This window comes from Trachypithecus francoisi, unplaced genomic scaffold, assembly GCF_009764315.1.
Source record: "Trachypithecus francoisi isolate TF-2019V2 unplaced genomic scaffold, Tfra_2.0 Contig01579, whole genome shotgun sequence".
Classification (NCBI taxonomy): domain Eukaryota; kingdom Metazoa; phylum Chordata; class Mammalia; order Primates; family Cercopithecidae; genus Trachypithecus; species Trachypithecus francoisi.
In genome coordinates this window covers 31,219,175-31,243,551 of record NW_022681442.1, presented here as the reverse complement: position 1 = coordinate 31,243,551, position 24,377 = coordinate 31,219,175, and the positions used below count along the sequence as shown (strand labels likewise).

Genomic DNA, 24,377 nt, shown 5'->3' with positions numbered 1-24,377 from the left:
GCAATAACAATCCAACTTAATCATTTTGTATGTGTATATCCAGTTGTCCCAGAGCCATTGGCTGCAAATACTAAGAATAGGTGAGATTTAGCAGAACAGCTGAACAAAGGTACAGAGGCATGAATGCATGGAGGCCCAGGAATAGCAACTGGTTCAGCCTGAATAGAGGATTGGACAAGTAGGGACTTTTTTTTTTTTTTGAGATGGAGTCTGGCTCTGTCGCCCAGGCTGGAGTGCAGTGGCCGGATCTCAGCTCACTGCAAGCTCTGCCTCTGGGGTTTATGCCATTCTCCTGCCTCAGCCTCCCAAGTAGCTGGGACTACAGGCGCCCGCCACCTCGCCCGGCTAGTTTTTTGTATTTTTCAGTAGAGACGGGGTTTCACCATCTTAGCCAGGATGGTCTCGATCTCCTGACCTCATGATCCGCCCATCTCGGCCTCCCAAAGTGCTGGGATTACAGGCTTGAGCCACCGCGCCCGGCCCAAGTAGGGATATTTAATGGGAAATGAGACTGGAAAGGTTATGTAGTCAGATTATGGAGGGTCTTGAGTACCAAAAGTTGGAGAACTGTGGAAGATTCTTGAGCAGAAGAATGACATCAGAATCAGTCTTTCAGAAGATTGGTCTAGCTGAAGAGTATACCTGGATTGGAATGGGGGTAAACAATGTAAGCAGAGAAGTCAGAACTTCTATGGTGGTCTAGGTGGGAGATTACAGCTAAGACTGTGACAGTAAGAGTAGAAAAGAGGGAGCTGATAAGCAAAAAGTATGAGAGGCACAATACACGTAAGTCCTGGTAACCGATTGGGTGATGAAAGCAAATTGGTAGAGACTTGGCAAAATGGTGGTTCCATTAATAATAATAATAATAATAAAAGTCAGGAGAAGTAGCTAGTTTGGTAGGAAAGATGAGTTAACTTTTAGATAAACCATCTTCACAATTTGAAACATTCCCAGTAGAGAAATCTAACTTTCACGTGGAAATGCAGCTCTGGATCTCAAGAAAGCAGTCAGGGCTGAAATTAAGGCTTTGGGAGACATCACTTAATCATGATTGTTAGAACCATGCACATAAATGAGGAAGTCCCCCTCTCTCTCTAGATAGCAGCTCCTTTAGAGTTTTCTCAGATGATATTTCTTCCTACCACCCCTAAATGTGGGTTCCTGCATTCGTTCATTCAACAAACATTAATACATTTAATACACATTATTAAATGCTTATTATTGCCAGACATTGTTCAAGGCACTAGTAATATTTGATGAACAAAATAGACGAATCAACAAACAAAAAAAAACTTGCCTTAATAAAGCTTACAGCCTAGTGGGAGGAGGCAAACAGTAAATAAATATATATGTAAAGCATATAGTGTTCATAAGCAGAGAAAGGGGATGGGGGAGATGGAGTTGCGATTTTAAACAGGATGATGAAGGAAAGCCTCAGGGAGAAGGACACATGTGATTAAAGGGCTGATGTAGGTGAAGGAACAAACTATGTAGATATCTGAGTACAAAGCATTCCAGGATTCCAGGAACAGAGAACACGCAATGACCCCGAGGCTGGAGAGTGCCTGGTGGGTGAGAGAAACAACAAGGAGACCAGCACAGCTGGCGAAGAGTAGTGAGGGGAAAGCAGGAGATCAGGTCAGAGGCATAAATGGAGGCCAGATTGTGTAGGGGCTTATACACCATGGTAAGAATTTGACTTCTGCTTGGTGTGAGATAGGAAATTATTAGAGGATTTTGAGCAGAAGGTGGCAACATTTGATCTGTCTTTTAAAGGTATCAATCTTTAAACAGACCACTCATTTTGAAAACAGAATTTGGGAGAATAAAGGCAGAAGAAGGGAGGTCAATCAGATGGCTTTTACTGTAATCCAGAGAAGAGATGACAGCTTGAGCCAGGGTGATAACAGCGAAGGTGTTGAACTGGTTAGATGCTGGATATATTTTGAGCTGGAGCTAGCAGGATTTGAGAACAGACTGAAACAGGATGTGAGAAAAAGAAAGGAATCAAAGATGACTCTTGGCTGGGCACGGTGGCTCATGCCTGTAATCCCAGCACTTTGGGAGGCTGAAGTGGGCAGATTGCTTGAGGTCAGGAGTTCGAGACCAGCCTGGCCAACGTGGCCAAACCCCATCTCTACTAAAAATACAAAAATTAGCTGGACATGGTTGCGCATGCCTGTAATCCCAGCTTCTTGGGAGGCTGAGGCACAAGAATTGCTTGAACCTGAGAGGCAGAGTTTGTAATGAGCCAAGATGGCACCACTGCACTCTAGCCCGTGCGACAGAGCAAGATTCTGTCTCAAAAAAAACAGAAAAGAAAAAAAAAAAGAAAAGTGACTCATTATGATTTTTGTCTGAGTAACTAGGAGGAACAGTCCTTTACTTAGATGGAGAAGACTACAGAAGGAGTAGGCTTGGGTGGTGGCAGCGAGGATCAGGAGTTCAGTTTTGGACATGTTAAGTTTGAGATGCATATTTAACACTGAAGGAGAGATGCCAAGAATACAGTTGGATACGCAAGCCTAGAGTTCAAGCAAACGTCTGAGAAGAGTTGGGAGGGTTCAGGAAGGCATGAACCCTTTGAATGGTCCTGAATCTGGGTAATAGTGTCAGCAACTGTACAACCTCCTGGGAAATGGGAAGCTTGTACCTTCATCTGGGAGTATACTGGTTTTACCATGTTCTGTCTACATAGCAGCCTCCATTTGTTAAACAAAATTTATATCTTAAAACAAATTTACATCTTCAATGCTTGTTAGCATCTTTCCTTCAATCACATAACTGTCCCTAGGTGGCACCCATACAAACACTTAAATTCCTTCCTTTCTGGTTCTCTTTGCATCTTCTCACAACACACACTCACTATGTTTTCTGAAATCTATATTTTACTTCCAAAAGGAAACCATGCCATTGTTTCATTGACTAAGAACAAGATCCTCTTCCTTTGGTACTCACTACAGGACAGTCTTTTCTTTTTTTTTTTTTGAGATGGAGTCTCGCTCTGTCGCCCAGGCTGGAGTGCAGTGGTGCAATCTCGGCTCACTGTAACCTCCACCTCCCGGGTTCAAGTGATTCTCCTTCATCAGCCTCCTGAGTAGCTGGGATTACAGGCATGCATCACTACGCCCGGCTAATTTTTGTACTTTTAGTAGAGATGGGGTTTCACCATGTTGGTCAGGCTGGTCTCAAACTCTTGACCTCAAGATCTGCCCACCTTGGCCTCCCAAAGTGCTGGGATTACAGGCGTGAACCACTGTGCCCAGCCGAGTCTTTTCTTAATATAGGATATTTTGGATATGAATAAGCCAGCCATAAGGTTCAAATATGTCTGCAAATAACTTAGAGGTTAACAACACAAGTCGGCCCGGCGCAGTGGCTCACGCCTGTAATCCCAGCACTTTGGGATGCGAGGCGGGCAGATCACCTGAGGTTGGGAGTTGAAGACCAGCCTGGCCAACGTGGTGAAACCCCGTCTCTATAAAATTACAAACTTAGCCAGGCATGATGGCACATGCCTGTAATCCCAGCTACTTGGGAGGCTGAGACAGGAGAATCACTTGAACTTAGGAGGCGGAGGCTGCAGTGAGCCGAGATCGTGCCACTGCACTCCAGTCTGGGCAAGACAGAACAAGACTCCATCTCAAAAAACAAACAAACAAAAAAACACAAGTCCCAGGAGGCGGAGTCTGCAGTGAGCTGACATCGCACCACTGCACACCAGCCTAGGCAAGATAGAGCGAGACTCTGTCTCAGAAAAACAAAACAAAGCAAAACAAAACAAAAACACCTATCACTTTAAAGGAATGTTGTCCAAATAAGGCCTATAGTGTTGTTCCATGACAGGTACTCAATTAAGTCTCATTCATTGATCAGTTGGGCTAGACCAGGACATCATACAAATCCTTGCATATTGTAGAATCTTCCAGGAAATAATTCTCTAGAATCTCTATCACTCCCTATAGTTCTGATTTAGACTCCTTTCACAGGAAGACTCTTCACCCTGGCTATGGCAAAGCTTTTTGTCACTCAATTTGCTTTGCTGTTTTGTTTTCTTTCCTGATAATTTCTATCTTAAGGAAAATGGGAACTAGCTATGTCAGGCTTGGTAATGTCCAAATCTTTGAACATTATTCCTAACATAAAAAGTGCCTTTCTGAGTCAGAACAAGCTCAGGCCCCTTTCCCCAAGGCAAAGTGGCTTGAGTGACTCCTCTGACATGTCTTTAAGGATCAGAAATTCATCTCCAAACCTATAACGGCTTTGGAAATTGTGAATTCATTTAAGTCATTCTGAATTATATTTTGTGTTCTGCTGGTACTACTACACCTGACTGACCAGTGCTTCTTTTCAGTTGACTTAAGGTTGCCTACCAAGCTTTAAAAAGTAGGCCTTAGTGACCAGGCGTGGTGGCTCACGCCTGTAATCCCAGCACTTTGGGAGGCCGAGGATCATGAGGTCAGGAGATCAAGATCATCCTGGCTAACACGGTGAAACCCTGTCTCTACCAAAATACAAAAAAAAAAAAAAAAAAAAAAAAATTAGCCGGGCGTGGTGGCGGATGCCTATAGTCCCAGCTACTTGGGAGGCTGAGGCAGGAGAATGGCGTGAACCCGGGAGGCAGAGCTTGCAGTGAGCTGAGATCACGCCACTGCACTGCAGCCTAGGCGACAGAGTGAGACTCTGTCTAAAAAAAAAAAAAAAAAAAAAGGCCTTAGTTTTGCTAGACTTCATAGTAATTTTGATTTTCTAAAATTCTATTACAACTCATTTAGAATCTTTTTCATCTTCTCATATGGCAGCCTCTTAGTTTGTTAATACTGGTTTTCAAAAACTACTCACATTTTTGGTGTTACATGTGTTTTGTATGAAGAAAGTCAGTCAAGCTCTTTTGGCCTGACAAGAGACTAAACTTTCTTTTTTTTTTTTTTTTTTTTTTGAGGCGGAGTCTCGCTCTGCCGCCCGGGCTGGAGTGCAGTGGCCAGATCTCAGCTCACTGCAAGCTCCGCCTCCCGGGTTTACGCCATTCTCCTGCCTCAGCCTCCCGAGTAGCTGGGACTACAGGCGCCCGCCACCTCGCCCGGCTAGTTTTTGTATTTTTAGTAGAGACGGGGTTTCACCGTGTTAGCCAGGAGGGTCTCGATCTCCTGACCTCGTGATCCGCCCGTCTCGGCCTCCCAAAGTGCTGGGATTACAGGCTTGAGCCACCGCGCCCGGCAGGAGACTAAACTTTCTTGGTCTATTTCATTTCCAATCCCCTTTCTGGTGATGTTCAGCATCTTATTGACCTTCAGAATTGCAGGGGTACACCAGATTTCATGGAACAATACATAATAATTCCCATATTACTTCCTCACATTATAATGGAAAAAGAAAGATAATAGATTCTGATTTTCAAATGCCTATACTGAAGTCATTCTCCAAGTCTCTAGCCCTGCAGATCATGTGTGTATATACATATATATTTAACTTTTTATTTTTAGATAATTATAGATTTGCAAGACATGTACAGGGAAGAAATGTACAGGGAAGTCCCATGTACGCTTGCCCCAACCTCCCCAAGTGTGAACACCTTACAATGTTAGTACAGTATCCACGAAGCTTATTCAGACTTCACCATTTTTACATGCACTTGTTTGTACATGTACTCATGTGTGTGGCTTTATGCAATTTTGGCATGTGTAGCCTTGTATAACCATAGTCAAGACATTTGGCCATCCCCCCAGGACTTTCTCATGTTACTCTTTATAGCCACATCCATCCCCCATCCCAAATCCTTGGCAACCACTAATCTGTCCTCCAGCTCTATAATTATATAATGTATATTATTTCACTATTGTTATGTAAATAGAATCATGCAGTACGTATCCTTCTGAGATTGACTTTAATCATCCGTAACTTCCTTCAGGTTCATCCAAGTTGTTGCATGTATCAACAGACCCGTCCCTTTTGTTGTTAATATTCCATGGTATGAATGTAGCACAGTTTTCTAAACCATTCACCCTTTGAAGGACACTGGGTAGTTTCCAATTTTTGACTATTATGAATAAAGTGGCTATGAGCATCTAGGTACAACTCTCTGAGTGAAAATAAGTCTTCATTTCTCTGGGATAAATGCCGAAGAGTGCAATTGCTAAGTCATATGGCAAGTTCATTTTTAGTTTAGTTTTAGTTTTTTTTTTTTTTTTTGGAGACAGAATCTCACTCTGTCACCCAGACTGGAGTGCAGCGGTGCAATCTCAGCTCATTGCAGCCTCTGCCTCCAGTGTTCAAGTGATTCTTGTGCCTCAGCCACCTGAGTAGCTGGGATGATAAGCACATACCACCTTGCCTAGCTATTTTTTTTTTTTTAGTAGAGACTGGATTTCACCATGATGCCTAGGCTGGTCTTGAACTCCTGGATTCAGGTGATCCACCCACCTCAGCCTCCCAAAGTGGTAGGATTATGGGCGTGAGCCACTGCACTCAGCCCATTTTTAGTTTTAAAAGGGGCAGCCAAGCCATTTTCCCAAGTCAGATTACTTATTTTTAGAGTTTAATTACAACTCAATCCCTAGAGAGAGATTCCACTGTTTACCTCTTCCTAATTAGAGAAGTATCCTTCTAACATCCCATAGAGTCAGATGAACTTGGATTCAAATCCTGCTTCACTCACTTATTAGCTGGGTGAGCCTGAACACGTTTAACTTTTCTGGAGTCTCAGATTTCCTATTTGCAAAATAGAGATAATAATGCCTGAGACAGTAAGGATTTAACAAGATCAACATGTAAAATACTGAGAGTAGAGCATAAGGAACATAGTCAGGAGTTAATGCTAGCTGTCTCCCCACTTCATGGCAGAATAATCAGCAACCATTACTATCAAGTTTATGGTACTAGAAATTTTACCTGGCTTTAACAATGCAAGGAAATTATACTACTTTTATTAATGTTCTTTTCTACTAAGTTGTGTGTGTGTGTGTGTTTAAATGGAATTTCGCTCTGTCGCCCAGGCTGGAGTGCAGTGGCATGATCTCGGCTCACTGCAACCTCCACCTCCCAGGTTCAAGTGATTCTCATGCCTCAGCCTCCTGAGTAGCTGGGACTACAGGTGTCCACCACCATGCCCCGCTAATTTTTGTATTTTTAGCAGAGACGGGGTTTTGCCATGTTTGGTCAGGCTGGTCTCGAACTCTCGACCTCAAGTGATCCGCCTGCTTCAGCCTCCCAAAGTGCTGGGAATACAGGCATGAGCCACATCACCTGGCTGTAAATTATCTTTAGTAGGTTTGTTATGCACAGTGTTTCCTGGGTAAAACTAGTTGCCCTTTCTTCCTATTAATTACATGTGCTGAAGTAATTCTTACCACTCTTGGAAGCAGAAACAAGTTGGTGTCTCTGCATTATATTCTGTTTTTGTTTTTTCTCTTATAGGTCAGTGAACAATTTCCTGATGACTGGTCCAAAGGTAAGAACAAATTCCTTTAATTGATATGGATTTCACTAATCTTAGCCTGTTGACTAAATATGATAAATGCAGATTTTTCATTATATCCACATCTTTTGTTATGCTGTATATATTACAGATAGAAAGACTGAGACCCAGAGGGTGTTAGGGACACATCTAAAACCACATAGCAAGCCATTGTTAGAGCCAAGATAAGAACTCAGGAGCACTAATTCTGAATTTATGGCTAGAATTTCCAGAGCCATAAAAGTCAACAGCCTTTTATAGGTGTCAGGCTGCAAAGTCACACATCCTTCTCAGTGCCCCATGGTGGGATGCAGTTTCCCATGTTTAAAATGCTGGAATTGTACTACATGATCTTTACATTCATGGGCATTTTCAGTTCCAAAATGTTATTTTCTAAGATGGTCATGTGATGAGAACTGCTTAAATTTCATGAGTTGTGTGATTTGGACTCATTTTGGAGAGGCAGGATAGTTTAATGAATAAAGGTGAATAAAGGATGACAGGGACTAGAGTCTGATAAAACTGGTTTCATTTCTAGTTCTGCCATTTGCTAGCTCTGCAACTTTGAGGAAATCACTTTAGCTCATTCCCTGAGCCTCGGTTTCCTAATCTATAAAATAGTGCCTATTTCACAGGTTATCTGTGATGTCAAATGAGACAGCATATTTAAAGTGCTTACTCCATCATTATTTTGGAGGGATGGGAGAGTGAGCAGGAAGGGAGGTGTTTGGTCAGTTTAGGGTACATTCCTCCTAAGTTCAGTCTGAGTTTTTACCCCTATGTCCCTACAGGCTTACCTGATTTACTCCAGCAGTGTGGCAGCTGGTGCCCAGAGTGGTATTGAAGAATGCAAGTATCAGTTTGCCTGGGACCGCTGGAACTGCCCTGAGAGAGCTCTGCAGCTGTCCAGCCATGGTGGGCTTCGCAGTGGTAAGAAAAGCCTCAGCCACAGCTCCCTGGACCCCCTGGTCACAGGTTAGAGCCCCAGGGATAGTCCCTTGTCTCCTCGACACACTTATTCCTCACCTGCTCTCTTCTCTTAGGTCATATCCCTCTCCAGGATCTTCTCTTTTCCTTTTCTACTTCCTTTTTCCCACCTATAGAGTTTTTTCTTTCTTTCTCAACACTCTCATTGCTCAACAAATGGATATTGCCTTACTCCCAATCCCATACCATCCTTGGACTCCCAGTTGGCTAAAGGTCTCCTCACAATGTAAGTAATATCAGGAAGTAGGCAGAGGTCACAATTCCTCATACTCCTTAGCCCCTTCCTTAGCAGAGAGGTACTGGGCAAGTGGAGAGTGACTTAGAGACTGGGCAAGTGGAGAGTGACAGATTCCCAGGGAGAAGATAAGATAAAGAGTGGCCATGCCAGTCAATGAAAGAGCTGCCAATCAGAGGTTCTTTTCAAGACTAACTGCACATGACTCTTAGGCCCCAGTATTCCAGGAGGAAGTGGGGATGGGTTCTTTACAACCTAGCCTTCAGATTCATCTCCCTCCCCATTTCTTCCTCAGGCTCTTTCCAACCTAAATCATTTATAATCATGTGTGTCAACAGTACCCTAGTCACCTGGTCATAAAATGTGTGACCTGAAATGACAGTAGGTGAGAAGAGTAAGGATAATGCCAGGGATGGAGCAGACCATGGAAGAGGGTAAGATACACTATAAAGATGGGAAGGCCAGGCACAGTGGCTCAAGTTTGTAATCCCAAGCTCTTCGGGAGGACACGGTAGGAAGACTGAGCCCAGAGTTCCAGACAAGCCTGGGCAACATAGTGAGACCCTCTCTCTGCAAAAAATAAAAGTTAAAAAATAATAATAAAGATAGGGAAATAGGATGGAGCTAGGGAAAGAGGATATAATGATGGTTATTAAAGAAAGGTAGCATGTCTGGTATTTCTTTAAGCTGCAACCCCTCCCTCTAACTCTGGATTTTTGGTTCCTGCTAGCTAATCGGGAGACAGCATTTGTGCATGCCATCAGTTCTGCTGGAGTCATGTACACCCTGACTAGAAACTGCAGCCTTGGAGATTTTGATAACTGTGGCTGTGATGACTCCCGCAATGGGCAACTGGGTGAGTAGTAATGTGGGGATGGGTACCATAGGCCAGCTCAATTCACATAAAGAATGAAAAGCCTAGTGGGGGTGAAGAAGAGCTGTATTTTTCTAAATATGAAGAAAATCATGTGGAAGACGGGTGAACGAGTTTGATCCCAAGCCCTACAATGACAAGCCAGGCTAAATGTAGCTTAGGACCTTCTTGTCTCATTGAGTAGTTTCCTTAATTTAAACATAATAATAAAGAAGTAACACTCTGGGGATTCCTCTGTTGCTTCTCTCAAACACAAGGGGAACTTCCTTCCGTGTTGCCTATCCCCGTCTACTTTCCACTCTTTACCTCCAGTGCCGTCTCCAATCCTGTGCCCTCCTGACCAATTTCCAACATCATTGTTCCATATTTCAATTGTACCCCTCTTTCCCACCCAATGCTTGAGCTTTCCTCATCTTTTTGGCACCATTTTGTCCCTTCTGGACCTCAATCACCAGCAGGGCACGTGCACCCTCTGCCCATGGGAAGAGGCACTGTTGGCAGAGGAGTGTCCTGGCGCCTTGCAAAGAATCCACTCGGCAACTACTTACGTCACTGAACCCTGAGCAGGGGATTGGCTAAACCTGGAAGTGGGCGTGTAAAGGTGGCAAAAACAAATATAGACGGCAACTGATCTGGATACAGGGTACTCGCCCAACCTTAATCCTCTCCTATCCTGGACCCCCCACCCCGAACCCAGTTAGAAACAGCAGCCCAGGAGGCTCTGCGCCCGCTTGCTCAATGACCTGTCCTCCCCCCGCACTTTTCCAGGGGGCCAAGGCTGGCTGTGGGGAGGCTGCAGCGACAATGTGGGCTTCGGAGAGGCGATTTCCAAGCAGTTTGTCGATGCCCTGGAAACAGGACAGGATGCACGGGCAGCCATGAACCTGCACAACAACGAGGCTGGCCGCAAGGTGAGTCCCGCAGCCCTCGGGAATAGGCAGCTGCTGGCTCCATCCACTACGAGCTCCAGGTGTGGACAACTCTTCAGTTCATTTAAAAGACTGGCAAAATAAGGCCGGGCGCGGTGGCTCAAGCCTGTAATCCCAGCACTTTGGGAGGCCGAGACGGGCGGATCACGAGGTCAGGAGATCGAGACCATCCTGGCTAACACGGTGAAACCCCCGTCTCTACTAAAAATACAAAAACTAGCCGGGCGAGGTGGCAGGCGCCTGTAGTCCCAGCTACTCGGGAGCCTGAGGCAGGAGAATGGCGTAAACCTGGGAGGCGGAGCTTGCAGTGAGCTGAGATCAGGCCACTGCACTCCAGTCCTGGCGACAGAGCGAGACTCCGCCTCAAAAAAAAAAAAAAAAAAAAGACTGGCAAAATAAGGTACCAAGTGGGCTGGCCCAGTAGACTAACTAGACTCCTTGCAACTCCCGCAGGGGCAATTAAACTCGCCACGCGCTTAATCTCGGGTCTCTCACTCTTAGCTCTCTCCCCAGGCGGTGAAGGGCACCATGAAACGTACGTGCAAGTGCCACGGCGTGTCTGGCAGCTGCACCACGCAGACCTGTTGGCTGCAGCTGCCCGAGTTCCGCGAGGTGGGCGCGCACCTGAAGGAGAAGTACCACGCAGCACTCAAGGTAGACCTGCTGCAGGGTGCTGGCAACAGCGCTGCCGGCCGCGGCGCCATCGCCGACACCTTTCGCTCCATCTCCACCCGGGAGCTGGTGCACCTGGAGGACTCCCCGGACTACTGCCTGGAGAACAAAACGCTAGGACTGCTGGGCACCGAAGGCCGAGAGTGCCTGAGGCGCGGGCGGGCCCTGGGTCGCTGGGAACGCCGCAGCTGCCGCCGGCTCTGCGGGGACTGCGGGCTGGCGGTGGAGGAGCGCCGGGCCGAGACCGTGTCCAGCTGCAACTGCAAGTTCCACTGGTGCTGCGCAGTCCGCTGCGAGCAGTGCCGCCGGCGGGTCACCAAGTACTTCTGCAGCCGCGCAGAGCGGCCGCGGGGGGGCGCTGCGCACAAACCCGGGAGAAAACCCTAAGCGTTTCCTCTGCCCCCTCCTTTTCCCACCGGTTCTTGGCTTCTTTTAGAGACCCCAGTAACTGTGGAACCTAGGTAAAGGGGAACCCGCTCCAGACCTAGGGATCCTGAGAAGGAGAGACTGCAATTCTCCGAAGTTTGCCACTTTCCGGCCTGTTTCCCCAATTCCTCTGTGCTCTCCTAGGGCTCTGTTTGAAGCCTCCTCGCAGCCACACCTAGGTCTGACTGAGAACTCAGGCTTTGAGCTACTGATCTTCCTTGGATTAGGATGAGAACAGGTGTTCCTTCTCCCCTTTCCTAGCAGCCTTAATGTCTGACCTAGCCTATCAAGCCTTAGGCGCTGGAAGAACTCTTCTCAGACACGCAGGGCCCAGGTAAAGCCAAAGCTTTGCCCTTTTGCCCACTGCTGCCCCTCTCTTCTGCACAGCTCCTCCCCTGCTACCTGCTGACCTAGACTCCCCAGGAATCTTGAATGCTTTCTCTCTTCTCCCTTTCCTTTCTTTCCCAGAAAAACTGAGGAAACTGGCACCGGCAAAGCATGTCTTTGGGGTTGGTTCCTAGTGGCAGAGGTTGAAGATGCAGGAAGAGGGAGCTCCTCTGGAGTGCTGATTTGAACACCAAGGGTGCTACTCATCCTTATGGTATCATGTCATGATAGACTTTACTAGTGGGGCAATGACCTTCCTAGACAATCACCCAAGGGACTCCAGATACACACCCCAAAGGTCTAGGAAATACGCTAAGGGCTGATTACAGTCATTTCCTACCCTTTAAAGGTACCTTCTACCTTCTCCTGACCTACTTCCTCCTAGCAACCAACTTTACCTCTTCTTCTTCCCCAAAGGATCTTTGTTCCTCTGAGCCAAGAGTGAGGTAAATAAAGCCACTTTCCTGTTCAGATCCTGGTCTGCACCTCTAGGGCAGGTCATAAGAAGGAGAAACTGAGACCCTTCCTTATCACTAACCTGGTTCTCAAACAGGCAGGATTCACAGCACTGGATATCTTCCTTCCATGAGTAAACTTCCTGCAATGAAACTGTTGCTAATAGGAAGTTCAGCACCTTGAACCTTAATTTATTGCAGTCATTGTGATATGTGCTCTTTTTCTAGGTACTGCACTTATTCTTGAGGATATTGGGGTGGGGTGTGGTAACAGATACAACCTGTGGGCTCTCTCCTCCCTCCCCTCTTGGCAGGATACCATCCTCCCTAGAGCCTCACTTCCCTGGTGGCCCAACCAGTTATCTGGATTGAGGCTCAGCTGCCAAGGATTAGTAAATCATCTATATAAATCTTCTAATACATTCACTCAATAGCCATGAGCTTGCTGCTTGTGGTACTTGAGTCTTCTGGTTTTATTCTCAGAGAGGAGCACAGCAGGGACTTGTTTATGAAACAGAGCAAGACCTTGGGTAGGGAAGAACCAATCCCTGACAGACCCTCTGTAGCCCAAGGAGCTCCCCAGCCAGCTTCCTTGCCCTAGGACAGTCCCAGGTCTGGGGCTGGGCAGCTCTTCTAGAGCAGAACTGGTCAGATGTTAGATGACCTCAACCTTCCTCTCCCAGAGTAGGAGAAAGCAGTGTGACTGGCTCCAAGCAACAAAAGCCAAGACTCTAGGAGCTCATCTGTAAGAGTCAAGGGTTCCCGTAATCCAAACTAAGGCAATAGCCAGGTCAGATCCCAAACCCCTGGCCTCACCCACATACCTTCTGGTCTTACCAACACTTACTGAGGAGAGAGTTTCCCCTTCCTGACCGGGGATACACTTCCTTTCAGGGGTTCCTAGTGCTTCATTTCCAGCTCTATCAGCAAAAGGCCCTTCACACCTTCCCTCCACTTTTATCTGAGCCTCCCAACTCACCTTTTCTCCTTAATCAAGAAGCAGCATATACTAACCTACCTGTCCCACTTTGCAGAATTACTTGATAATGTACACGAAGAAAGTTTGGCAAGGCAGCTAGAAAATTTAAAAGTACAATGTTGTAAAGTAAAGCTGCATTCTCCAGGAAGTCTCTTAGCATAAAAGCAGAACTATTGTGCTTCATATTTGATAACTCCAGGTCAGCACTCTAAATATGTCATGCTGCCAGAACATTATTTCATAGGTTATTGTTTTATATCCCCAAATGGATACCAGATTCATTCCAGTTCTATCAAGAAAACATGACTGAGCTGCCTTGGATCTGTATGCTTTTCCCTTCCTTTTGCAATATCCACTTGTTCATTTGTTCATTCAACAAACACCACAGTGGAGACAGTGGTGAACAACCACTGCCATTGCTGCATCATGGAGTTTAAGTTCTCATCTTATACTCAATCGCCAGGGCCGTGGTCCCTTTACAAAGTAGACAACTCCAGAAATGGTGGTTGGGAAGACATCTTTGAGGTCAGCTAGTCAAACCTTTTGTTTTACAGATTTAAACTGATGCTGAGAAAGATGACTGGCTTCTTCCCCCAACTAGTAAGTGACTGTGGGGTGAGTGCAGAGCACAGGCCCCTTCCCACCTCTCGTGTGCTCTTCAGGAGCCCATCTGTCTCAGTCAGAAGACAGAAACAGAGGGAGGTCCTCAGAAGTGACAAGGAAATTGGTTGGGGTGGGCAAAACACTGTCTCCTTCCTGTCCCTGGCCTGTGAGCCTACACACAGGCAGAGCTTTTTCTTTTTGAAAAGAATCGCAGTCTCAACTGGCCTTAGCAGCAGGTTAGGGCAAAGACAGAGACCGGGTCGTCTTCGGCGCTGGTGGTGCTGGCGGTGGTGGGAGGGGAGGGCAGGCCAGGGCACTCGCCTATTGTAGGTCTGGATTGGATGCTTCCACTCATTCATTTCCTTTTAATTAACCCGCATTCCTGGAGGAGAAATATTTATGTTGGCTCCCATAGAGGCAATCCTCAGACTGGAACGAAGGGGGAAGAAAGCCTGTCTTAGCAAAACAATATATCTAAAGAGCTCAAGAAGAGAAAATAGGAGAACAAAATGCCATTAAAATAGCCTTCTACCCCCACTGGAGTCAATGAAAACTTCATTTCACATGCTAATCCGCCACTCCGCCCCCCTGTCTTCTCACAACACCTTTTCCGAAAGTGTTTGGGAAAAGTCTTCGCAGTCAGTACACAGCTCCCTGCAGCTCAGACTTCTCCTTGTGTTAGTTCAGGGCCCCAAGTGGGGCTCTCGCTCCAGCAGCGGCTTTTTTCTCCCCCACTTTAATTTAAACAAAGACTTCGGAGTTCATCAACCTCCCACTGAAATTCACAGCTGCTGAACAAACTAATCCCCTCTCCCGGCCTTTCTTCCCTTCAATGGGCTCTTGGCTTCAAAGACACTTTGGGAAAGGACTTTGCTGGGGCTCACACTGCTTCATCAATAGAAGTTAGTGCAAGTATTATCTGAAGAGCAAGTGGCTTTACAAACAAATACTGCCTAACAATCCCTCCCTCCCAAACACACACACATCTAGCCCACAGACATGATGGGATCTACAACAGGATTAGGGCTAGTATCCCCTGGCTTCACACCCAGTCCCTTTGTATAGCTGAGCTCAGCCCTGAAGTGGGGTGCGGAAAACCCTGGAACTGAACACCAGGCACGGATGAAGAGAGACAACCCCCCTGCCCCCAACACACCCAGCAGAGTGACCACAAATGCTACAAGGAGAGAACCTAATTCAGTGGGGCTGGACACCTTCCTTTAACTTTCTTGATTTATCTCTCCCTAAGCCTCTCCCCTGCCTTACTAGGGTGCAGGAAGCAAGAATAAAGAGGACTAGGAAGGTAATGGCAAAATAGAACCCAGAGGAGACAATGACTGGGAGATGACAGAGGAAACCAAATCGAAGCAGCTTTATTGCACCATTAAGTACATCACTGCATCAAACACAGTGCCACAAATGCAAATCCAAACGCAGTGCCACAAATGCAAATCCAGTCCGAGAAGGTAGCCCTGGGACATGTGGTGGCTGCAAGGTAGAAGGGCCCCCAACCCTTGAGGAGCAGTGCTGGAAGAGAATACAGAACTGGGCTTTATCCTCACAGAAGGAATGGCCTTGGGCTAAGGCTCCAACATAGGTGGAGTCAAGGGCAGTTCCCCATAGGCTGTGGTTCCCCTGCTCCTATCTCACAGCCTAAGATAGCTTCCAGCAAAAGGCAGTTCACCCCTTTCACCTTCCATCCAACCTAGCCCACCCTTAATAATGCTGGCACATGAGAAATTCCATTTTAACAGCGCCAAAGTTTCCTCTCTTGGTTCTCCTCAGCACCCATCCCTCACGTCCATGACTTGTTCAAAGGGTGAACAGCAGTCAGCTCTACCCCATACCCTGGGCTACAGAGAAATACAGACCTGGAAATACTAAGTCAGAGGCAGGGAAAAGGTAAGGGCAGGCTCATAAACCACAGACGGGAGAAACAAAAGACCCACATGATGGGTCACAGCAGAGGTAGACTTAAAAGTAACAATCCTGTTCACCCTCTCAGAAGCCATGTAAACAGAAGATCCCTGGGGGAGAAGATATTCTGCCCCAGGTCCTTACAGAGTGTAGTATTAGGGAGAGTGAAGAACTGACTCTGCCCTGCCTCCAGGCCTGAGAGTGTCTTGGACAGACCCTAGAAGGCCAGGCATAAAGGAGTAAAAAGCAGGCACTCAGCTGGTTTGGAGTCAAGCCTACAGCATCACACACCTGGTAGCAAGGAAAAGAGTCGGGAAAAACAAACAGAATCTGTTGCAAAAGTCCCCTCTTCTGCAGGGAGGAGTTAAGTAACAGCAGAAGTGGCCTCCTAGCAAGAGAGGCTGCCTGGTTTAGACCAGCAGTTTATGAGCAATAATGAGGACTGCCTTCAAGATAGGCATGAAGCTGGACACTTCGCTGAAGCTGCTGCAGCCCGCCACCTGGGCATGCACTGCGAGGCCCTGCTCAAAGCTTCCTGCATCCACGCATCGGGCAACCTCATGGAGCCCAGCCACGACATGAGGTGAGAGCTGTGGAGGGAATGACCCTTAGGTTAGCGAGCCCAGCCCAGTCCCTACCCTGGCAGCATGGAAGGGATAAGGGAAGACTTAAGTTCTGGGCCCAGTCCAGGCAAGATGCACATATTTTGTGGGGAACCCAGGTCAGTGAGACCTATGGGAAGAAAAGACACTGGGCTTCCTTTGGCCACGGTCATGGTGGAAGGGTAGGAGGCAGTGGGAGCACAGGTAGGTGTACTTACTGTCCCCTCACAGAGCTTCTCATATAGACACTCCAGACGCTGGGCTGCCTCTTCCAGCTTCCTTTTTGTCTTCTGCAGGGAAAGAAGTGGATTCCAACCCCCGCCCCTAAGGCTAACACCACACAGGGCCATAAAGAATCATAGCATATTAGGCCAGGCGCGGTGGCTCACGCCTGTAATCCCAGCACCTTGGGAGGCCAAGGTGGGCGGATCACAAGGTCAGGAGATTGAGACCATCCTGGCTAACACGGTGAAACCCCATCTCCATTAAAAATACAAAAAATTAGCCAGGTGTGGTGGCGGGTGCCTGTAATCCCAGCTACTCAGGAGGCTGAGCCAGGAGAATGGCGTGAATCCGGGAGGCAGAGCTTGCAGTGAGCCGAGATCACACCACTGCCCTCCAGCCTGGGCAACAGAGCGAGACTCCATCTCAAAAAAAAAAAAAAAAAAGAATCACAGCATATTACAGCTAGAACGGCTTCATTTCACAGAGGAGGGAATGAAGGCCCAAGAAGGGTAAGCAACTTGCTCAAGCCGACACAGCCAGCAAGGGAATGGCAGACTTCCTTACTCCCGGCTCCACCCTCCTTCCAGGACCTCTGCTGTCTTTAGGTCTCAATGCTGCTGGGGCCTACTGTCAAGGAGCTAGACTTCAGACCAGACTCGAAGTCTCTCCCCAGCTCCACATGGACATTCATTAAGTACAAGACAGAGACAGCATGTTCAGGGCAGTGAGAAGAGAGTCACACAAGGAACTGGTCCACAGCTGAGGGGTCCTGGAACCAGCAAAGGGTGCGAGGAGGGCACTGTGGAGAAGGTTCAGACTCACTAAGTCAGTTGCAGACAGGGAGCAGCGTTGGAGAAGTGCCTCAAAGCTGCTCTTCAAGGACTGATGCTCTGGGGGCAGCTCCTTCCTTTCCATCTTCTTAGGTGGCAGGTGCTGAAGCTGCTGATAAAGAAGCAGGGAGAAAGGCCAGAGGGGCAATCCGTCCTTCTCATGGCTTCCCTAAGGACTAGTCCCCAGCGACTCACAGTCATACTGTTCCCATCAGAGCAGAGGTGGGGAGATGAGCAGCCTCCCTTTCTCTGCAGTAAGGACACCTGGTACCTGCCCCCAGTCTCCCTCAGCTCAGAGACGGTCTCTGCCTTGAGGAATGAGGCCCATCTACCATGACTTGCACCCAAGGAGGGCTGGAAGGTTTCCCAAGGGAGGGGAATACATTGTTCCTGTTACCTGCAAGCTGAGTTCTCCTGGAGCTCCTGGGGGAGCATGACTCACACCGGAGACAGGGGGCTGTGAGGGAAGAATCCCTTGAAGCTCAGGGGTGAGGCTCATAACTGGAGCAGTAATTGGTGCTGGGGGCATAAATGTCTCTGGCAGCTAAAGAGATAGAAGGAAAGACACATGAGTCTGAGCTGAGAGACTCTATGGCTCTGGTTTTGGGGAGTGGCAGGAATGATAGTGAACAAGGAGGCAGAGGAGTGAGTATGGGAAACTGGGAAGTGACGAGACTGGTGTATGTGAGTAAGAGGGAAAGAGAAAGAGGAGGGTCCTGAGGAAAGAAGAGTAAGTGGGAGGAGGGCGGGGACAGTCTGAGAAGGGGAAGGACTGACTGAATCCTCTAAGGAATTAGAACATGGTCACTGGTGAATGTGCGAGGGAATGGGTGGGGACAGATGCATTGACCTTGTTCCTCTGGAGGTTCCCCCTGGGGGCTGGAGCTTCTTTCCAGGAATCTTGAGGTCCTATAGGATAAAAAGATAGAGGTTTTTAGGGGCATAGTGAAAAACACTGGAAATTTTTGATCTGAAGGCTGGAAGCATTCTTTGAGTTGGAATCCACCATACCTCCCTCTGCAGACCATCTACACTCCTGGCCACCCTCCACCCCACAGGGCCCTAGCCTCTGACTTGAGGAAAGACTCCCAAAGTAGTTGGAGGGGTAGGGGAGGCAATAACCCAGAAGAGGGATCCATGGAGGGAAGACTGACCTGGGTGAGGAGTCAAGATGCCAGTGGTTGGGAGGACACTAGAGCATGGGGCACCTGGGCCCCCTGGAGGGTATGGCACAGGGAAGCTCACAGGAGGGGCTGGGGCATGGGAGACCATGTGGCCGGGACCTGGTGGTCTCAGAGGAAGCAGAGGGAACAGTCTAGGAGTCTCAGGCAGGGAGGTAGAGCCAGGTTGCGTGATGTCTGGGCATGCCATGAGTAGAGGGGAACCAGGAAGAGGCCATGTCCCAGGGAATCCCACCGGGTTAGGAGCTTGCACCCTTTGCCCTCCTAATAGCTGTGGCTGAGATGAAGCTGAGGTAGAACAGAAATAGGTCATTTGTCACTAAACTTCAATTCAGGAGCATCTCAGAGCATATCAAGGAGAAACAGGATAGCAATAAAAAATTAATAATAATAAATGATTAATACACGTATATGGAAATCTATAATTTATAAAATATTTTTAACTGTATTCCTTATTTGACCTTCAAAACAATCCCATAGGGTTGAGATAAGCAACACGACACTTTGGTATATTGCCAAAGGTATGAAGCCAGTGATAGCATTAGGAATTCAGACTTCAACTTCCAAGCTCCCCTCACTAGACAGATATACAGCTTCCCAAATCCATGCTGGCCATGCCAGTTGCCTTCCTGAGACCTCTGTGCTCTGCCCAAACAGATCTTCAGTGACTCACTCACCAGGCCTTACCCCAGGGCCCAAAGGCAAAGGCTGGACGGCCTGGGACCCAGGTGCCCTGTAGTGACTTATATTCTGCATCCTGGGGCCCTGATAAGGGCTAGGATGGGAAGGTGCCAAGGGCATCGCTGGTGATGACTGAGGGGTGAAAACTCTTGGCCTTGGAGATGGAGTTGGAACCTATGAAGAGAAAAAAACATCAGCTCTTGGAAAGGAAAGAGAAAGGTAAATAATAGAAAACAGAAAAATAATAGGGAAAATTAATGAAACAAAAACTAGTTTTTTGAGGAAAAAATTCAATAAAATTTATAAACATCTAAAAACTGATAAAGATAAAAAGAGAGAAGATATAAATCATCATCAGAGATGAAACAGGGAATATTACAACAGACCCTGAAGCCATTAGAAAGATAAACAAATACTACAGATAACTTTACATTCATAAATATCTGACAACTTATCAGAAATGGACCCATTCCTCAAGAACCACAAACTACCAAAACTCAGTCACAATGAAAAGATCTGGATAGTCCTATAACTATTAAAGAAATTGGATTTGTAATTTATTTATTTATTTATTTTTGAGACGGAGTCTCGCTCTGTCCCCCAGGCTGGAGTGCAGTGGTGCCATCTCGGCTTGCTGCAAGCTCCGCCCCCCGGGTTCATGCCATTCTTCTGCCTCAGCCTCCTGAGTAGCTGGGACAACAGGCGCCCACCACCACGCCCGGCTAGTTTTTGTATTTTTTAGTAGAGATGGGGTTTCACGGTGTTAGCTAGGATTGTCTCGATTTCCTGACCTCGTGATCCGCCCGCCTCGGCCTCCCAAAGTGCTGGGATTATAGGCTTGAGCCACCACGCCCGGCGGGATTTGTAATTTAAAAGCTCCCAGAAAAGAAATCTCCAGGCCTAGATGGTTTCACTGGAGAATTTCACCAACCAGTCAAAGAATTAATACAAAGTTTACGTAATCTCTTCCAGAAGATAGAAGGAACACTTCCTAACTAATTTCATAAGGCCAGTATTACCCTGATGCCAACACCAGAAAAAGATAGCAGAAAATAAAACTATACATCAATATTTCTCATGAACTTAGACACAAAAATCCTCAATAAAATTTTAGCAAAATCAAACAATGTATATAAAAAATAATATTCCACAAGAAAGTGGGATTGATTCCAGGTCATGCAAAGCTGATCCAATATATTTAAAAACCAATCAATTCAATCCCCTATACCAACAAACTAAAGAATGAAAATAATATGATCACAGAAATGATGCAGAAAAAACATCTGACAAAATTCAACACCGATTCATGATCTAGTTCACAAGGTGTTATGATCTGAATGAATATGTTCCCCGAAGTCATGTGTTGAAAACTGAATCCTCAATGCAACAGTGTTGGGAGGTGGGACTTTTTGGAAGTGTTTAGGTCATGAGGGCTCTGCCCTCATTAATGGATTAATGCCACAAAAAAGGACTTGCAGGAGTAGGTTTGCTTTCTCTTGCACATCTGCTGCCTGCCATGTGAGGACACAGCAGCAAGGCACCATCTTGGAACTGAGAGTGGAACCATACCTGCTGGTGCCTTGATCTTGGACTCCAGAACCATAAGAAATAAATTTCTGTTCTTTATAAATTTCCCAGTCTGTGGTATTCTGTTATAGTGGCACAAAATGGACTAAGACACAAGGAATAGAGGGAAATGTCCTTAGTCTCATAAAGAGCATCTACGAAAAACCTAAAGCTAACATCATACTTAATGCTGAAATATTGAATGTTTTTCCTCTAAGACTGGAAACAAGGCAAGAACATTCATGTTAACTATTTATTTATTTATTTTTTTGAAATGGAGTTTTGCTCTTGTTGCCCAGGCTGGAGTGCAACTACACAATCTCAGCTCACTGCTCCACCTCCCGGGTTCAAGCGACTCTCCAGCCTTGCCTCCTGAGTAGCTGGGATTTGGGCATGCACCACTATGCCTGGTTAATTTTATATTTTAGTAGAGATGGGCTCTCACCATGTTGGCCAGGCTGGTCTCAACTCCTGACCTCAGGTGATCCACCCGCCTCAGCTTCCCAAAGTGCTGGGATTACAGGTGTGAGCACCGCGCCTGGCTCATTTTCACTATTCTTATTTAACAGAGACTGGAAGTCCTAGTCACTACAATAAGGCATGAGAAAGAAATTAAATGCATATAGATTGAAAAGAAAGAAAACTATCTATTTGCAGATTTGCAGACAGCATGACTGTCTAATAGAAAACCCCATGGAATCCACAAAAAACTTCTGCAACTATTCAGGAAGGTCACAGGGTATAACCAGATCAACACACAAAAATCAACTGCATTTCTATATACTCAATGAACAAGTGGAAACCAATAAATTAGATTTTAAACTGCTGAAGAGAAAATTAAATACTTAGTAAGCATGAGCGGACAGGTGATAATAAAAAAATTAAATACTTAAGTATGAATTGGACAAAATATGTCCAGGATTGGTGATAAAAATTGTAAAACACTGATAGAGCATTGGAGAAACATGCCACGTTCATGGACTGAAAGACTGAACCTAGTAAAGATGTCAATTAGGAACTTGTATTTGAATACTCATGGCAGCTTTACTCATAATACCCCCAAATTGGAAACTACCCAAATGTCCTTCAAAGTTTGAATGGCTAAAAAAATTAAAACCGAGGCCAGGTGCGGTGGCTCACGCCTATAATCCCAGCACTTTGGGAGGCCAAGGTGGGCGGATCACGAGGTCAGGAGATCGAGACCATCCTGGCTAACACGGTGAAACCCCGTCACCACTAAAAATACAAAACATTCTCCGGGCGTGGTGGCGGGCGCCTGCAGTTGCAGCTACTCAGGAGGCTGAGGCAGGAGAATGGCGTGAATCCGGAAGGCGGAGCTTGCAGTGAGCCGAGATCGCGCCACTGCACTCCAACCTGGGCAACAGAGCGAGATTCCATCTCAAAAAAAAAAAAAAAAATTAAAACCATGGTACATTCACGCCATGGAATACTACTCTGCAATAAGAATGAGTGAACTACTGGTACACAGAACAACTTGAATGAATCTCAAAGAAGTTATGCTAAGGGAAAAAAGCCAATCTCCAAAGGATACATACTGCATGATTCTATTTATGTAACAATCGTTAAATAACAATTATAGAGCTGGAGAACATATTGGTGAAGCCAAGGATGAGGGACCTGGGATAAGTGCAACTATAAAAGAGGTAACACAAGAGATGGCTGGGTGTGGTGGCTCATGCCTGTAATCCCAGCACTCAGGAGATTGAGACTATCCTGGCTAACATGGTGAAACCCCAACTCTACTAAAAATACAAAAAATTAGCCGGGCGTGGTGGTGGGCGCCTGTAGTCCCAGCTACTCAGGAGGCTGAGGCAGGAGAATGGTGTGAACCCAGGAGGCGGAGCTTGCAGTGAGCCGAGATCGTGCCGCTACACTCCAGCCTGGGCGACAGAGCAAGACTCTGTCTCAGAAAAAAAAAAAAAAGGTAACACAAGAGAGTTTTATGGTGATGGTAAAATTGAGTATCTTGATTTTGGTGGTGGTTACACACTACAATGTGACAAAACTGCATAAACACACATAAACACACACATAACAATATGTAAAACTGACTGAAATCTGAATCCATGGATTGTACTAATGGTAATTCCTTGGTTTTGATACTGTACTGTGGTCATGTGAGATGCTGACATGGGGCGGGGTGTTGTTGGGGTGCAGGAGACATCCCAGTACATTTCTTTGCCCCCTCCTGTGAATCTATAGTTATTTTTAAATGAAAAGAGATGGGGAGAGGGAGAGAGAGAGGAGAGGAGGGGAAGGGGAAAAGGGGAGACAAGTGAGGAAAGAAAGGGACAGAGGAAAGGGAGGGAAAAAAGAAAAGGAATTAGGGTGGGGATTGAAGGTGGGACAAGATGAGCCGTCAGAGCTTCCGCCAGATAACTCTGTATCCAAATCTCCCTGGATTCTGTTCCCCGGCTCCTCTAGTAAGCTTCTGGCCTCACATCTTAACAGTACCCAATCCCCCCAGGCACTTTGGCCAGAACCTCTTTCCTCTCCCTCAGTTCCCCAACCACACACATACCTCTCCAAACTATCAGCAATTCTGTCAATTCTATCTACTAAGTACTAAGTATTTCAAATCCAACCTCACTGGCCAGCTTTAGTTATTTCATGTCCCTTCATCCCTTACTATAGCCTAATTCCCTCCAGCCTGGCCCTTCCTAACATATAGCTAATTATGTCACTCCTCTTCCTAAAACTGTTCAATAGCTCCTCCCTGTCAAGTTTAAGTTCTTTAGCACAGAATGCTAGGTCCTTAGTGATCTAACTCCTACCTGTTGTTCCAGCTTCATCTAACTTCACAGCCATAAACACCTGTGTTGCAGCCCCAATTAAATATTAGTAATCCTCAAAAGGCCTCAGCTTACTCTTGCTTCGGTGCCTTTGTACATGCTATTCTCTGTGCCTGAAACAGTCTTCACTTGCTCATTCCTTTGCCTAAAAACTTTTAATCTTTGAGACTCTGATCAAACCTCAGACTCGTTCTGAAACACTCCCTGGACTGCCCCCGCAACCCCACCATACAGAGTAAACTGCTTTCATCTGTGTGATCTTATGGCCCCTTGCCATACCCCAATCACGGTATTTATGAATTTTACTGTAGCTAATTTTTTTTTTTTTTTTTTTTTTTGAGACAGAGTCTCGCTCTGTCGCCCAGGCTGGAGTGCAGTGGTACGATCTGGGCTCACTTCAACCTCCGCCTCCCGGGTTCAAGCAATACTCCTGCCTCAGTCTCCCAAGTAGCTGGGACGACAGGCGTGTGCCACCACACTCAGCTCATTTTTTTGTATTTTCAGTAGAGATGGGGTTTTACCATGTTGGCCAGGATGGTCTTGAACTCCAGACCTCGTG

At 46.5% G+C, this 24,377-nt stretch overlaps 2 protein-coding genes and 1 long non-coding RNA gene across 31 annotated transcripts in view; 1 reads left to right on the top strand and 2 right to left on the bottom strand.

Moving 5' to 3' along the window:
- LOC117068498 overlaps nt 1-11,115 on the bottom strand; it is a 35,216-nt gene extending 24,101 nt beyond the window's left edge. Inside the window, exon 1 of the long non-coding RNA XR_004431154.1 lies at nt 11,106-11,115. This is a non-coding gene — a long non-coding RNA (uncharacterized LOC117068498). The remainder of the gene's footprint in view (nt 1-11,105) is intronic.
- WNT8B (Wnt family member 8B) lies at nt 7,275-12,564 on the top strand. Its single transcript, XM_033185705.1, has 4 exons — nt 7,275-8,386; nt 9,409-9,534; nt 10,321-10,463; nt 10,995-12,564. Exons 1-4 carry the CDS (start codon nt 8,236-8,238, stop codon nt 11,538-11,540), a joined length of 966 nt encoding a protein of 321 aa, XP_033041596.1. The 5' UTR covers nt 7,275-8,235; the 3' UTR covers nt 11,541-12,564.
- Nucleotides 12,565-15,406: 2,842 nt separating this feature from the next.
- Nucleotides 15,407-24,377, bottom strand: part of SEC31B (SEC31 homolog B, COPII coat complex component) — a 35,570-nt gene continuing 26,599 nt past the window's right edge. For 24 of the 29 annotated variants that reach the window (XM_033185614.1, XM_033185513.1, XM_033185642.1 and 21 more), the window contains 7 exons: nt 19,436-19,613; nt 18,732-19,046; nt 18,428-18,486; nt 17,975-18,121; nt 17,570-17,689; nt 16,741-16,812; nt 15,418-16,510 (listed from right to left, as the gene is read on the bottom strand). In XM_033185614.1, coding sequence (XP_033041505.1) covers nt 16,331-16,510; nt 16,741-16,812; nt 17,570-17,689; nt 17,975-18,121; nt 18,428-18,486; nt 18,732-19,046; nt 19,436-19,613 — 1,071 coding nt within the window. In that variant the 3' untranslated portion in view covers nt 15,418-16,330. Of the gene's footprint in view, nt 16,511-16,740; nt 16,813-17,569; nt 17,690-17,974; nt 18,122-18,427; nt 18,487-18,731; nt 19,047-19,435; nt 19,614-24,377 lie in introns of all 29 variants that reach the window. The other 5 variants (XM_033185535.1, XM_033185584.1, XM_033185606.1 and 2 more) reach the window with 3 other exon arrangements.

Coding starts and splice junctions, on each gene's coding strand:
- WNT8B (XM_033185705.1), top strand. CDS start 8,236: ATGTCCCTACAGGCTTACCTGATTTACTCCAGCAGTGTGGCAGCTGGT. Junction 9,535..10,320: donor CTCCCGCAATGGGCAACTGG/GTGAGTAGTAAT, acceptor GCACTTTTCCAG/GGGGCCAAGGCTGGCTGTGG. Junction 10,464..10,994: donor ACAACGAGGCTGGCCGCAAG/GTGAGTCCCGCA, acceptor CTCTCTCCCCAG/GCGGTGAAGGGCACCATGAA.